The sequence below is a fragment of the Parasteatoda tepidariorum genome, chromosome 3 (assembly GCF_982258835.1).
Source record: "Parasteatoda tepidariorum strain Cologne lab strain chromosome 3, Ptep-v5.0, whole genome shotgun sequence".
Taxonomy (NCBI): domain Eukaryota; kingdom Metazoa; phylum Arthropoda; class Arachnida; order Araneae; family Theridiidae; genus Parasteatoda; species Parasteatoda tepidariorum.
Genome location: NC_141757.1, coordinates 76,383,301 through 76,397,004, shown reverse-complemented (window position 1 = coordinate 76,397,004; position 13,704 = coordinate 76,383,301). Strand labels below are relative to the sequence as shown.

The following is a 13,704-nucleotide window of genomic DNA, read 5'->3' as shown; positions in this document are numbered from 1 at the left end:
TCATTGATAGCATCACCTTTGGTTCACTTTGACTTTATCAAGAAATTGTAGATCAAAATCAGCTCTTTAAATAAAAACCTCTAACAAATATTTTTGTTTTGATATTTTTTTTTGTCTTTCTTTCTTTGACTATTTCCACATTTGATGCAAAGGTTTGCCAGGTCGCTGGGAAAGACAATGAGGGTTTCTCCTATAAGTTTTCTTCAACACAAAGTTTATGAAGAAAATTCAATACATAATATACATCCCAAAAGTGGTTGTAAATAGAGAAGGTAGCTGTTTAGAAGTTTTTCTTTCATGGAGGTTTCAGTGTATTTGAACAATTAAAACTTTTAGTTAGGACTGATTTAATAACTGCTCAAGTAAAGCGAGGATGTAATATGATCATCAAAATTATTCTAATTTTCTCCTTGAGTAATATAATTGGAAGAAAAATAATTATTTTTAATTATGTGTTTAAAATTTACCTTAATAATTTTGCAACATAAATTGTCTGGTGGGCTTTTTTTCTTTTAAATTATTTTTCTCAGAGTCACGTTATAACTTTTTTTCACGTCTAGTCTATGATTTTTGATATGTTGTTGCATATAAGCAGAATTAAAACCCCTAAATTCATAATTGAATTCCCTAGGTAGCTTGTATAATAGTGAATTTTTTATAGTAATGAGTGTACTAAAGCAAATATTTTCTTTTTTGTTTTTGAATATATGGTTTGATTAAGTATTTTAGCAAGTTAAACAGAAGGTTACATTTTCTAGGAATCAGGACATAATTTTCATATTTGTATTTTTTAAGTTTTGAAGGACTCAAGTCTAAATCTTGTAAGCCAACAAAGAAAAAAAAAAAACCTATCACCACTTACAATTTAAAAGTAATTATTAGCACCAATGGAATATAAAAAGTATCCGATAAGTGAGCTTGAATTGCAGAACAATCAGGAATTAAAGAGAATGCAATAAGCAGAGACATCTAGTATTACTTTAAAACATTATTTTAAAAAGAAAGGTTTAATAATACCTTTAGATTTCATTGACATGTTTTAGTTCAATAATTCTATTATATACAGTTTCATTATAAATATTGAAAAGTTATTGAATTGTGTGTTTTTCATTGAAATAATTTTAAAAAATATTTTACTAACGTTTTCTGAAAAAAAAAATTGAATTTTAGGTAATTGATCTGAAGTTAGATCAGCTTCCAGAAGGAGAGGAAGTATTGAGTATATTGCGACAAGAACAGGCTACTTTGAATCTATGGAATCAAATTGCAGTAAGTTTTAATTTTGAAATCAATCTTTTTTTATTTCATATTTTTCTGTATTAAAATTCTTTTAAGCAGCAAAACTACTAATATGTTTTAAAAATATTAAATGCACTTTTATGTAAATGACAGACTATGTTATGTGATATGTCTTTTATTTTTGAAATTAATATCATATTAATACTTTATCAAAATTTTGATACAGAATAATTTTAGTTGCAACTAAGATTCCATTGCTTAATGAGCTCATAATTTGTAAGAATAGGAAGCTAAATAGCATGTCTGTAACACATACTGTATTTAGAGGCATTTCCACTAAAATTTAGTTTATTTAGTTATTGTGATTATTGTGATTTATATTTTTTGTTCAAAACTTTTTAGCTTGAGTATTATCGACAAGGAAAAGTTCAAGATTTTGTGAAAATTCTTGATGTCTCTAGAACAGAAGCAAACATTGATTATCCTAATATGGAAAGAGATCAAATGGCTGCTTTGGATAAGTTAGCTGTTTATTATGCACAGCAAGGAAACAAAGAAAAAGATAGAGAGAAAAAGCGTGAGCTATTCACAAAAGCTACTCTTTTGTTCACTACTGCTGATAAAATCATCATGTATGATTTGGTAATAAAAATGTTTTTTTTTTTTATCTATACTGCTTTAAATTTTTTTAATGCCTAAATACAATTTTTTTTTTTTGGTAATTGAAAGAATTTATGGTAGAATTGTATGACAGTGTATATAAATTATTTTAGATTGCATTAAAAGATTTTGTTTTACTCATTCTTTATAATCTTCTTCTTATGTTATTATTTATGTCTCTTGCAGCCATTCTCTCTCATCAGAATTTTTTTTTTTTTTAGAAAATAATAAATTTTTCCTGTTATATACTCTTTTATAAACATAAATATATTGTAATTTTGAATTAATTGTAAATATATATGTGTATTAATTGTTAATAGTGTCATGTTAAATAAATATTTATCATAAAGAGTTGTATACAAGTATTTTAAAAGTTTTCTGTAATTTAGGAGAATAGTTACTTCATAATTAATGTTTTTTTTTTCTTTACCTTTGAAGATGTTTTTTCACAAAAATTATGATAAGCTTAAATTTTTCACAAAAATAAAATGTCTAAAATTTTTTTCTCAAAAATGGGTTTTAGGTTAAGAATTCTGTATTAGCCCTTGGGATAACCTCTTTTTTGTTAATCTCTTTTTTTGTGCATAAATAATTTTTCACATTTAGTTATTTTAAAATTCTACTCAAAGCATAGTGACTTGAAAACATATTATAATTTAAATTAACACAAATATTTTAAACTTGAAACTGATATGATGAATTCATGATTTGTATTGAAACCTCTGATATACAATTAAAAATCTTTTTTTTCTTTTCTAGATCTACATTTTTTTGTTCTTAAATTTTTTTTGAGGCAGTTAACAAGATTAAAATTACCTGTTTTTTAAAGTAAAATTCATATTGTCTTTTATTTCTATATTATATTTTAAATATTACTTTTATTGTACATTTAAAAAAAAAATATTTTTTGACTTTCTAGGAACATTTGTTGGGTAGAGCTTATCTTTGTTTGTTGGAAGGTGATAAAATGGACCAAGCTGATGCACAGTTTAATTTTGTTTTAAATCAAGTATACCTATTAAACATTCTTTATATTTTTATCTTGTGTGGTTGTAAATATCTTTTAATTGTTTTTACTATTTTTTTTTTTAGTCATTGAATAACATTCCATCTTTACTTGGAAAGGCATGTATTGCTTTCAACAAAAAAGATTATAGAGGTGCCTTGTCTCTTTACAAGAAGGCACTTAGGACCAAACCAAATTGCTTTGCAGGTGTACGGCTTGGAATGGGCCATTGTTTTTACAAAATGGGAAAACTAGACAAAGCAAGGTAAATATAAACTGTTTAAGCTTAATGAGAGTTGAAAAGTTAATTGAAAGACCATGCTAAGTGACATATTTTGTCAGCCATAAATATTTAACTATACTATATGGAACTGCAAATCTGGAATAACAAAAGCTAACTAATATTAAACAGAAAGGCTTTAAACAACTAAAATTGAGTGTTATGTTTCAAAAAAATTATATTTTTTATAGAAAAATAGTGATTTAATTTTAAATTTCATTATTCTAGCTTATTATGAAATTACTACTTTTTCATTAACCAAAACATTATTAACTAATTAAAAACTTCAGTCGCTTCAAAAATATGTGAATAGGAAATAACAGTTGATATGTTTCAAGTGCTCAAAAACACTCATTTTCAAGACTTGCCAGAGCTGAAGCGAAAGTGATTTCAAATAATAAACAAAAGATTGCTAATAAAAATGGAAAAATAGCAACAAAACTGAAGAAGCCACAGTAGTTGTGAGAGAAAAATGGTGAAAAACAGAACAAGAAAACCCACAGTGGCCGAGAGAGGCGAATCAGGGTAAAAGGCATTTCTATGTGTGATGGAGAGCTGGTAAAGAACTAATGTTGTTTACAGGGGATCAACATTCATATGAATAAAGTTATATTTCAAGGCACCAAAATAAGCTTGGGATTCCAGCAATGTGCAGCATTTGATGGTTTATTGTTTTCTTGATAATGAATAAGTTTTTAATCTGGTAATATCTTATTGCTTCAGTTTTTTGGGATTATTTATTTAAAAGCATATGTTATGTTGACAAATAAGTTTATCTCGATACATAAAGTCTGATAAATTCTGAAGTTCCAGGTAAGGACGATCCTAAATGTACCTTATAAAGAGCATTGTTATTTATTTTTGCAAGTCTTTAAAATTAGGACTTTAAATAAAAGATGTTTTGTAAATAGCTTTAGGATGTTTTTAAACTTTTCCCTTTTATTTTTCAAATTTACTGAAATTTTTCTCAAATACTAAGCGAGGGGTCTACAACCTTTTATGCAAGGATAAGTAACATTAATAATATCACAGTTTGTCAAAGTTCCTATATTTAGTTTTTATGTTTCCAGCTGTTGAATTTTCCACTGAGCACTATTGATTATTCAAATGTCTTATTTCTTCTTTTTATATATTTTTGCAGGCTTGGCTTTGAGCGAGCTCTTAGTTTAGATCCACAATGTGTTGGTGCCCTTACTGGACTGGCTGTTCTTGAACTGAATTTAAAAACTTCTGATGCTATACGGAATGGAATTCAGATGTTGTCTAAAGCATATACTATTGACCCCTCTAATCCAATGGTCTTAAATCATTTAGCAAATCATTTTTTCTTCAAAAAGGTTAGTTAATTTAATACATACTATTTCTTGTTTGAATGAATGGTGTTTCATTTGATTTTTTTAAAAATATTTTTATTCAGAGTTTCTCATTTTTAAAATGCTTATGAAATCTTCAAAATAGTACTGCTGTTAAAAAAATATACTGGAAATAATTTAATTATGTTTTATTAAAAATTTTTTGATTTTTTTTTATTAATCAATTTTGTTGGTAGGATAAGCCTATTATATGTATTTTTTATTTTTTTAGTTTGTTGTTTAAAATTATTATTATTTGCAAAAAAATGTGATTACGATAGATTATTTTATGTGCAAATAAGTAACATTCATGATAGTTTTTACTGATAACAATTAAAATATATTTTAAAAGTAAGAAGTACATTACATGGTAATTATAAAAAAATTTGTACTGCCCTTGTCTGCATAATTTATTTTTCTACTTGTCTACTTTTAATTCATAATTTTATTCATAATTCATCTAATAAAAAAATAAAATAGAACTAGACACTTTGCTTTAAATGTTGTGCGATTATTAATTTTCAATCATAAAAATTTCAAGATGTAGCACCCAATGTAGGTAAGTAGGTAAGTCAAAGAATTGATAAATATTGGTATTGTAACTAGAAACAAAAAACTGAATTTTTAATCAGTTCTTGTATTGCATTTGGTTCTTTAAAATTTTTCATATGGCCTCGCTAGTAAAGCTTCACTGAATCTAAATTATTAACCTACATTGCTTATTTGTATTTTTTAAAAAATTTTTGCCATTAAACTTAATAAACATGAATTTTTCCTGTGTCTTGCAGGTTGCATAGCGTTTTTAAAAGGCGCTTAAAGGTGCTTATTTTCAATTTTCGTTTTTAAAAGCCCTTAAAGGTGCTTTTTTTCATTCGGTGTTTTTAAAAAGTGCTTAATTTTTCCTTTTTCAAAATGAGATTTTACCTTTACTATGTTGATTTTCTCTTCAAATTATGCAAAAGGACGCAGTTCACATTTTTCTATTCAACATTTTCATAATTGATTCAACCCCAATCTATTTCAGCGCATAGTCAGTCCATAGCGTATGAAGACGCCATTTGTTTTATATGATTCAAAATTTCATGATTTTTGACAATTGTCAAAAACAATGCCAAAGTTTTTTTTTGGCATGACGGTTAAAACAAGATAAAACAGTCGATTGTCAAAAATTTTCCAACTCGAATTTTCCTAAATATTATATTTTTTTAAAGTGCTTAAAAATATTTTTTGAGTGCTTAAAAGGTGCTTATTTTTTATTGAATAATTTGGCTACGCACCCTGTCTTGGCATTGATGATAATATTTATTTAATCCTGAAAAAGCTGTCTGTGTATTTAACTTTATTTGCACTTTACCTGTTTTTTAACTTTTGCTTTTTTGTAAATTACGGCATACCTACTTTAAGATGGGTATTTGGTTCACCACATGCTTTATCCAAAGACAATGAAATAAAGAATGATCAGGTTAACATACTAACTGCTGGGAGTATGTATGTTTGCATTTCTGGAGGCCAGCTTAACTGTTCATTAACTGCACAATCCCATACGATGATGCAAATATTACTTTAAGGATAAGTACCTCACAGAGCAGAAGTAACATGACAAACATCAAAAGTCAACATAAAATAAGCATGATGGATGGAAGATAACAAAAATCAGCAGTTAGAAACAAACTTTTTGCAATAAACATTAGCTCTGAAATGCAAGTGACAGCTCTTTTTAAACTCTCACCTAATTTACATAATATTGATGCCAGCACACTCATTTTGATTAAACTAATCTATAATGATTAGGTCTAATTTAAACATATATGCAAATTCCAAACCATGACCTAAAAAGTTGTGATATGATGCTGCATTCAGTAACCCCGCTCTGTAATGACAGACCACACAGTCACCTGAATAGGTGTATACTAAACCCCCAGAATAAAGAAACAGGTGAATTTTGACGAATAATGTCCATTGATCAGCGCAATTGGAGTCATTGATCAAAAGAATGTTGCAGCATTTGTGTTGATATAGTTTTGATTAATTCTCATATGTTATTTTTAAAAATTCACAATCTTCTATCATTCATTAGAAATGTTTTTTAATTGCTTTTAACAGGATTACAATAAAGTACAACATTTAGCTCTTCATGCTTTCCATAATACTGAGAACGAAGCTATGAGGGCTGAAAGCTGCTATCAGCTAGCTAGAGCATTCCATATTCAAAATGATTTTGACCAAGCTTTTCAGTATTATTATCAGGCCACACAGTTTGCATCACCTGCCTTTGTGTTACCTCAATATGGATTGGGTCAAATGTATATTCATCGTGGAGACCCTGAAAATGTAAGTATGAATAATTTTTATAATGATGTAGAAAATTTATAAATTATAAAAATTTATTAAATATTAAAAGTTTTAATTATTCAGATTAGCCATTATTAATCATTTATTTTCTTAAAATTTTCATAAAAATAAATTATGGCATATATTTTTATAAAAATAAATTATGGCATTGATTTATTTTGAAAAAATCGTGTTTATTTCATTTTATATTACAATTGAGCATGCGAGAGCATAGGACTGTCTTTGTTGCAGCTATTTGTAATACCTTTGTAACAACTTATCTTTTTTTCATTGAAAAACACCATATATTTATTTTGATTCATAGTATAACTTTCTTATAAATTTAACTCCAATTTAGAATTTTATAATTTTTGTTTCTAAATGGGGACATCAGAGATATCTGAAAAGAATGATCATTACTGTAATGTTTATATTCAAATATTTTGTTTAAAGTTCTGTACTCTTTAGAAACATTTTGCACCTTGTTTTTGTCAGAAAGTTTGTAGTCCAATTTTGCAAGATATAACAGTTTACTATGAAGAAAAATATTGAGAATAATATTTATTTCAAACTGATACAATAGAAATCATTGTACAGTTCAAGTAAATAAACTAGAGGTAATCAACAATTGTGAAATTTAAAACGAAAAAAATTATCATATTAGCAATTGTAAATGTTTGAACCAAAGAATTCTGATTATTTTAAAAATATTAAATAAGAACACTTGAAATTTTTTCATTGTACAGTAGGGAACTGATTATCCGGAACGATCGGGACCATCGCTATTCCGGATAACTGATTTTTCCGGTTTTCTGAATCGCTACAAAAAGCCGTTTTTTTAAATTGTTAAACCCAACTAAAAAAAAATAATATTTGGAAATAATCTTAAAAAGAAGAAAAAACGAAGTAATACACTAATGATTATTTCCAAAATGATAGTAAGGTAAACATCTTTCCATAAAGAAAGAAAAATCCTAAGATCTTATGAGGAAAATTTTTTATTTTTAAAATGGCGGGAAAATTTATCGAATTTCGTTCCGGTTTTTTGGTTCCGGATAACGGGTTCTGTACTGTTCTATTAATAGTATTCTTAAAATTAGTTTTTATAACAGACATTTGAATTTTCCAATTCGGAGCTGCATCAAGTCTAGTTCTGAATTTATTTTTGGCTTTTGCATAAGTTGAAATTGAATAAAATAAGTTAAAGTGTTGTTTTCATTCAAAGAAAACAAAAAACAGAATTGTTATAAGCTTTAACGAAGGTTATAAGGGAAGCATATTTCTTTATTATTGAATTTATTACTTTTATGTTTTGTTACTATTGTTAAGAAATAATAATGTAATCTTTAATAAAAGCAAGCTTTTTGTAATTCATTCAGTACTTTGTTGTTACAGAAAATATACTTTTTAAAAATTTTATTAATTCTTTTTCTACAGACATTTTACGTAAATCATTTGATAAAAATAACCAATATGTTAAATAAATAATAGATTGTTGATTTGATATAAACAAAATTGCAGGTAATAAAAAATCATTACCAATTAAAAAAGATATATCGGAAATATTATGTGCCCTTAGTACATATTTTCAGTAAATTCGTTCATTAGTTCATTTTAAATCTTCATGTTATTTAATTTTTTGTTAACTATTATTGTATGAGTTTAATAATACTTTCTTATCAGGCTGCCCAATGTTTTGAAAAAGTTCTTAAAGCTCAGCCTGGAAATTATGAAACAATGAAAATTCTTGGTTCATTATATGCACATAGTCCTGATCAAGCAAAAAGAGACCAGGCTAAGGTAAATATTTTAATTAAAAAAATTGTTTGTCAATTTATATAGTTGATATTTTATTGAAACTATGAATTTTTTTATCAGAACACAATCTTATTCCCTCACTGCTTGAAATATTATGCTAACTAAGGCCTGCTAAAAATACCTGTTCATATTGTACACACAACCAGGTTATTTAAAAATACAGAATCCGGTTCTAAAATTAATTTTTTTAAATAATTTTTGCACTAATCAAGTATTTTTTTTAAATATTTAAATTTTGTGCTTTCTTTTTAAATGTGTTGTCATTTATTGCTTATTTTCAAAGATATCTCATTTGGTTTTCCCTGCCTTTTCAAAATTCTCCCCTAATAGTTTGTTTTTCAGTAGAAAGTGCCCTTTAAATTGTCTATTTTTCCTTATCCTCTTTTGAAAAATAAATTTCTCTATCAAAAATACCAACGTAAGATACATCAACCGTATGTTGCGCATCCTTTTAATATAGAAAAAAGTGTCTACTCTTTTATGCTACAACTTAATTAAATGTAAACAATTTTACTCTTTTTTTTGTTGCTGTGATTCATTTTGCAATTACTGTTTATTGATTAATTTAATATTAATAGTTTTCAAATTAAACTTATTTTTTAATTTGATTTCTTATAATTTTACAGAGGTTTAAGAAGTAATATAGTAATTCACTCATTAAGGTATAAATCCATAACACTCTTATTTTGCTTCTATTCTATTTTAATAAGTTTCAGCTTTGGAAGATTTTTATAAAGATTAAGAAAAGTAGTTTTTTTAAAATATCTATTATAAAGCAATTGCAAATGAAATGTTTTATTATAATAGTATCAGCCCATAATGAAGGTGTTCAAAAGGCTAAAATTTAAAATAACATATTTTTTTACAAAAAAAATGAAGAATCAAAATAACTTTTTATTAAATTTTGAAATTTGTAACTATAGCTAACAGACTTTATTTTTTGAAACAAATTTTAAATTTTTTAAAATTATGATTGCAAGAAATATTTTTTTAAATTCATTATTTATTTATTTTTTGTAAGGCTCTTTTAAAAAAAGTAACTGAACAGTTTGATGATGATGTAGAAGCCTGGATTGAATTAGCACAAATATTAGAACAATCAGATATTCAAGGAGCTCTTTCAGCTTATGGTACAGCTACTGTTATTCTCAAAGATCAAGTTGAAGCAGATGTCCCTCCTGAGATTTTAAATAATGTTGGAGCACTTCATTACAGGCTTGGAAATCTGCCTGAAGCTAAGGTCAGGATTTTCTTTTTTTGGATATTACATAGCAGATGAGGTGCTCTTTCTTAAAGGTTTTAATAGAATTTGTTTTGATATTAGAAGTTTTATGAAGCCTCTTTGGAGCGTTCCCGTAATGATGCCCAACACGATGAACACTACTACAGTTCCATCTCTGTTACTACTAGTTATAATCTTGCTCGACTTTACGAGTCTTTCAGCCAGTTTGATAAAGCTGAGCGATTGTACAAGAGCATTTTGAGAGAACATCCTAACTATGTCGATTGTGAGTATCTAATTTATTTAATTGTGATAGATACAGAAACAATGTATCTTTTATGTTCTTTTCATTCTAGTAAATGTTTTTAGTTTTTTTTTTTGTTAAATTATATTGCTTTATTTATAAAATATAGATAATCAATTTTATATTATTTCATTGATAAGGTGACTTTAAAACACCATAATTCTCTTAGAAGTTTCTTTCACAAGTTTAAAAATTTAAAAATACTATGTGACTAGAGAGACTGAAGTCTTTTTGTGCTTTTTATTAAACGAAAAGCATATTGCTCATTTTGTTTTTATAATTAATGTTAAGTCTATATTTTTTTGTCTTATATCTAAAAGTATCAGATCTATGTTGTTCGCAATTGTACCAATCTTTTGTAGAAACTTTTGAACCTTAAAACTTTGTTAGAAAAATTAATTGTTGTAGGATAGAATTAAAGAAATTAGATTTTTTTTTTTAAAAATCTCAAAAGCAGATTGCGATATACACTGTTGTATTGTATACACTATTATTGTACTGTTAAACACTTTTGCTAATTCTCATTATATAAAAAAACAAAAAAACAAATCATGTTCAGTCACAAATATATTAAAAAGTATTTGTCTTTTGTATTTGGTTGAAAGACGGGCCACACAACCAATGGACGTCATAACAAAAAAAAAAAAAAAAAAAAGATCCATTAGAAAAAACAGTCACAAACCCACTAATACACTACAAAAGTGATAATACAATCCTCCTTAAATATTAATAAACTTAACTATACATAATTCACCCCAAAAATCCCATTTTAAAAGGATAACTAAACATTTCTAAAAAATATCATTATTGTGTTTGAATTTAAACTTTATCATAGTGGTGCCTTCTGTTGATGAAATAAGCGAACTACTTCCGCTGAAAAAGTAACCCATCTAAAAGTATTGATAAAAAAAAACTACAATAAATTTTCTATTTATTACATATTGCAATTCATATAACTTTTCTTATAATAGGTTACTTGAGATTAGGTTGTATGGCACGTGATCGAGGTCAGATTTATGAAGCATCTGATTGGTTTAAAGAAGCTCTGCAAGTTAATCAGGTATCTTTTCTTTTTAGTTTACCTCTTTTAAAATATATTCAGCTTTAAAAATAGATGTAAAACTTTTCTTAAGGCTTTTTTACTAAAAACTTAAGAAATAGATTATAATTAATTTGTTATATATACTTAAGGAAGAAAAGAAACTAGCTTACTTTCTTTAAAAAAAATCATTAGGGCTAAATAAATCTTATAAAAGTTTAACTCCGTTTTTTATGTGTCAATAGTTGACTAATTGCACTGTGTCATTTTTTTTTCATAGAACCATCCTGATGCATGGTCCTTAATAGGAAATTTGCATATTGCAAAACAGGAATGGAATCCTGGTCAGAGAAAATTTGAGCGTATTTTGAACACTACTCCTCAAGACACTTATTCTTCGATAGCCATTGCAAATATATGGCTCCAAACATTGCATCAGCCAAGTAGGGACAAAGAAAAAGAAAAAAGACATCAAGATAGAGCACTAAATATGTATACAGGTGTTCTTAAAATTGATCCAAGAAATATTTGGGCTGCTAATGGCATTGGTAAGATAAATTTTTAATTGTCTTTTCAAGTTAAATAAAGATTTTTAATTAGAGGTGTTGTATCCTTTGTGCTCAACTCCCCCCCCCCTAATTTATATATGCTGTCTTTTACAAGAGTCACAATGCTAATAAGTTAAATGTTTTTAAGATACTATACTGTATATCCTTTAAAATAAGAAATCACTTACTTATTCTAAAAATGTGATGTGGCACCTCAAAAAAAAAAATAAAATAAAATAAATGGATAAAAAGAAGATAAAAATGAATAATAATACAATTAAAAACACACAGATTTTGTTGCATTTTTACATAAAAGTTAGATATTTTTCATATGTATAAGTAGGTGTACAGAACATCTTGTTCATTTCATTCATCAACGTTATTTTCCCTTACAATCAATATCTATTTGAAATCAATATTGCACAAAAGACAATTGTAAGTACAGTTTAATTTAATGATATTTGCACTATGATTAAAGTTCCACTGAAATTGAATTAAAAAATTATGGGGGAAAGAAAAAACATATAAAAATTAATATAATACAATTATTTTCCTTCAAAACATTGTTTTACTTGATATTATTATGCTTGGAATAGTTAGTTTGATTATTTATTAACATGAATTAGTACTTTCAAAATCTTGCCAAGTCAGTTTTCGCTCGGATGTCTTAGATTCAATCTCTTAATTGTTCCAAAAAGTTTTCTTGTCTACATGTTTTAGAATTGCTCACACACATTTTACCTACTCTCATCTTATTCAAATGAAAAAGTATATAAAATTCATGATAAGTAAATAAATTTTTTAATTAAATAAGTAAAAAACATGATAAGTAAATAAAATTTTTTAAGCTAAAAATCTTTGTTTTTATATGTCTTTTAATGTTTTATCCTGTTTTATTTAAATGGTTAAATACAGTTATAAACTTTACAAAGTATATAATTGTCTAAGACTGCATCAGTGATTCGAAAACTGTTTTTAACTTGCATTTAAAACAAATAATCTTTTAAAATTTATATAGTGGTTCAACTTTTGAGGATAGTAAAATTTGTTCCCAGTTTATTAATGCTTACGTTTCATATTGTAATTAAAATATCCATATTCCAACTCTACTACCTTCACAATGATGTGTATTTTATGCTAACTAGCTTTTGGGCTACAGAAGAAAACTTTTTAATCTACCTAATATTAGGTTCTAATTAAGGAGCCATAGAAAATTCTTCGTTTGGAATTGGGTCAAAACGAGATCTTAATAGAATAAATTAAAATTCGGCATTTGATTGCATTCATGGCTTGTAACTTCAGTTAAAAGCTAGAAATTGCTACTTACTTTTTGTTACTTTTTAAAAGGTGCTGTGCTTGCTCATAAAGGATACATTACTGAAGCAAGAGATTGTTTTGCTCAAGTAAGGGAAGCAACTGCAGATTTTTGTGATGTATGGTTGAATATCGCTCATATTTATGTTGAGCAACGTCAGTATGTTGCTGCCATTCAAATGGTAAAGTATTATTTTAAAACAAATTATTTATTTCTTCTTATTTTTGGGAATTATATGTAGTTCAGTAGTAAAAAATCTTCATTTAATGCGGTATTTTTTTATTACAGTATGAAAATTGTCTGAAAAAATTCTTCAAGCACTATAATGTTGAAATCCTTATGTATTTAGCGCGAGCTCATTATCGTTGTGGAAAGCTTGCTGAGTGCAAGCAAATACTTTTGAAGGTATTTTTTTAATACTATTTATATTTCAAATCATTAATTCAGTTAAATTTTGCCTTTTCTTCTTGCAATTAATTAAAGGCACTTTTTAAAAAAATAAATTTATAAATTTTAACTTTTATAAATTCATTTAAAAAAGTTTCAAATGCTTTAAAAAAAAGAAGCAAAAAACTTGTAACCTTATAAAT

At 26.4% G+C, this 13,704-nt stretch overlaps 1 protein-coding gene across 5 annotated transcripts in view; it reads left to right on the top strand.

The window, feature by feature from the left end:
• The window catches only part of Ctr9 (RNA polymerase-associated protein Ctr9), a 42,282-nt gene that overhangs the window by 2,083 nt on the left and 26,495 nt on the right, over positions 1 to 13,704 (top strand). For all 5 annotated transcript variants that reach the window (XM_087159620.1, XM_087159618.1, XM_087159619.1 and 2 more), the window contains exons 2-14: positions 1,171 to 1,269; positions 1,642 to 1,881; positions 2,819 to 2,908; positions 2,992 to 3,170; positions 4,327 to 4,522; positions 6,641 to 6,868; positions 8,552 to 8,668; positions 9,708 to 9,926; positions 10,011 to 10,194; positions 11,184 to 11,272; positions 11,532 to 11,799; positions 13,147 to 13,295; positions 13,403 to 13,519. In XM_087159620.1, coding sequence (XP_087015746.1) covers positions 1,171 to 1,269; positions 1,642 to 1,881; positions 2,819 to 2,908; positions 2,992 to 3,170; positions 4,327 to 4,522; positions 6,641 to 6,868; positions 8,552 to 8,668; positions 9,708 to 9,926; positions 10,011 to 10,194; positions 11,184 to 11,272; positions 11,532 to 11,799; positions 13,147 to 13,295; positions 13,403 to 13,519 — 2,175 coding nt within the window. The remainder of the gene's footprint in view (positions 1 to 1,170; positions 1,270 to 1,641; positions 1,882 to 2,818; positions 2,909 to 2,991; positions 3,171 to 4,326; positions 4,523 to 6,640; positions 6,869 to 8,551; positions 8,669 to 9,707; positions 9,927 to 10,010; positions 10,195 to 11,183; positions 11,273 to 11,531; positions 11,800 to 13,146; positions 13,296 to 13,402; positions 13,520 to 13,704) is intronic.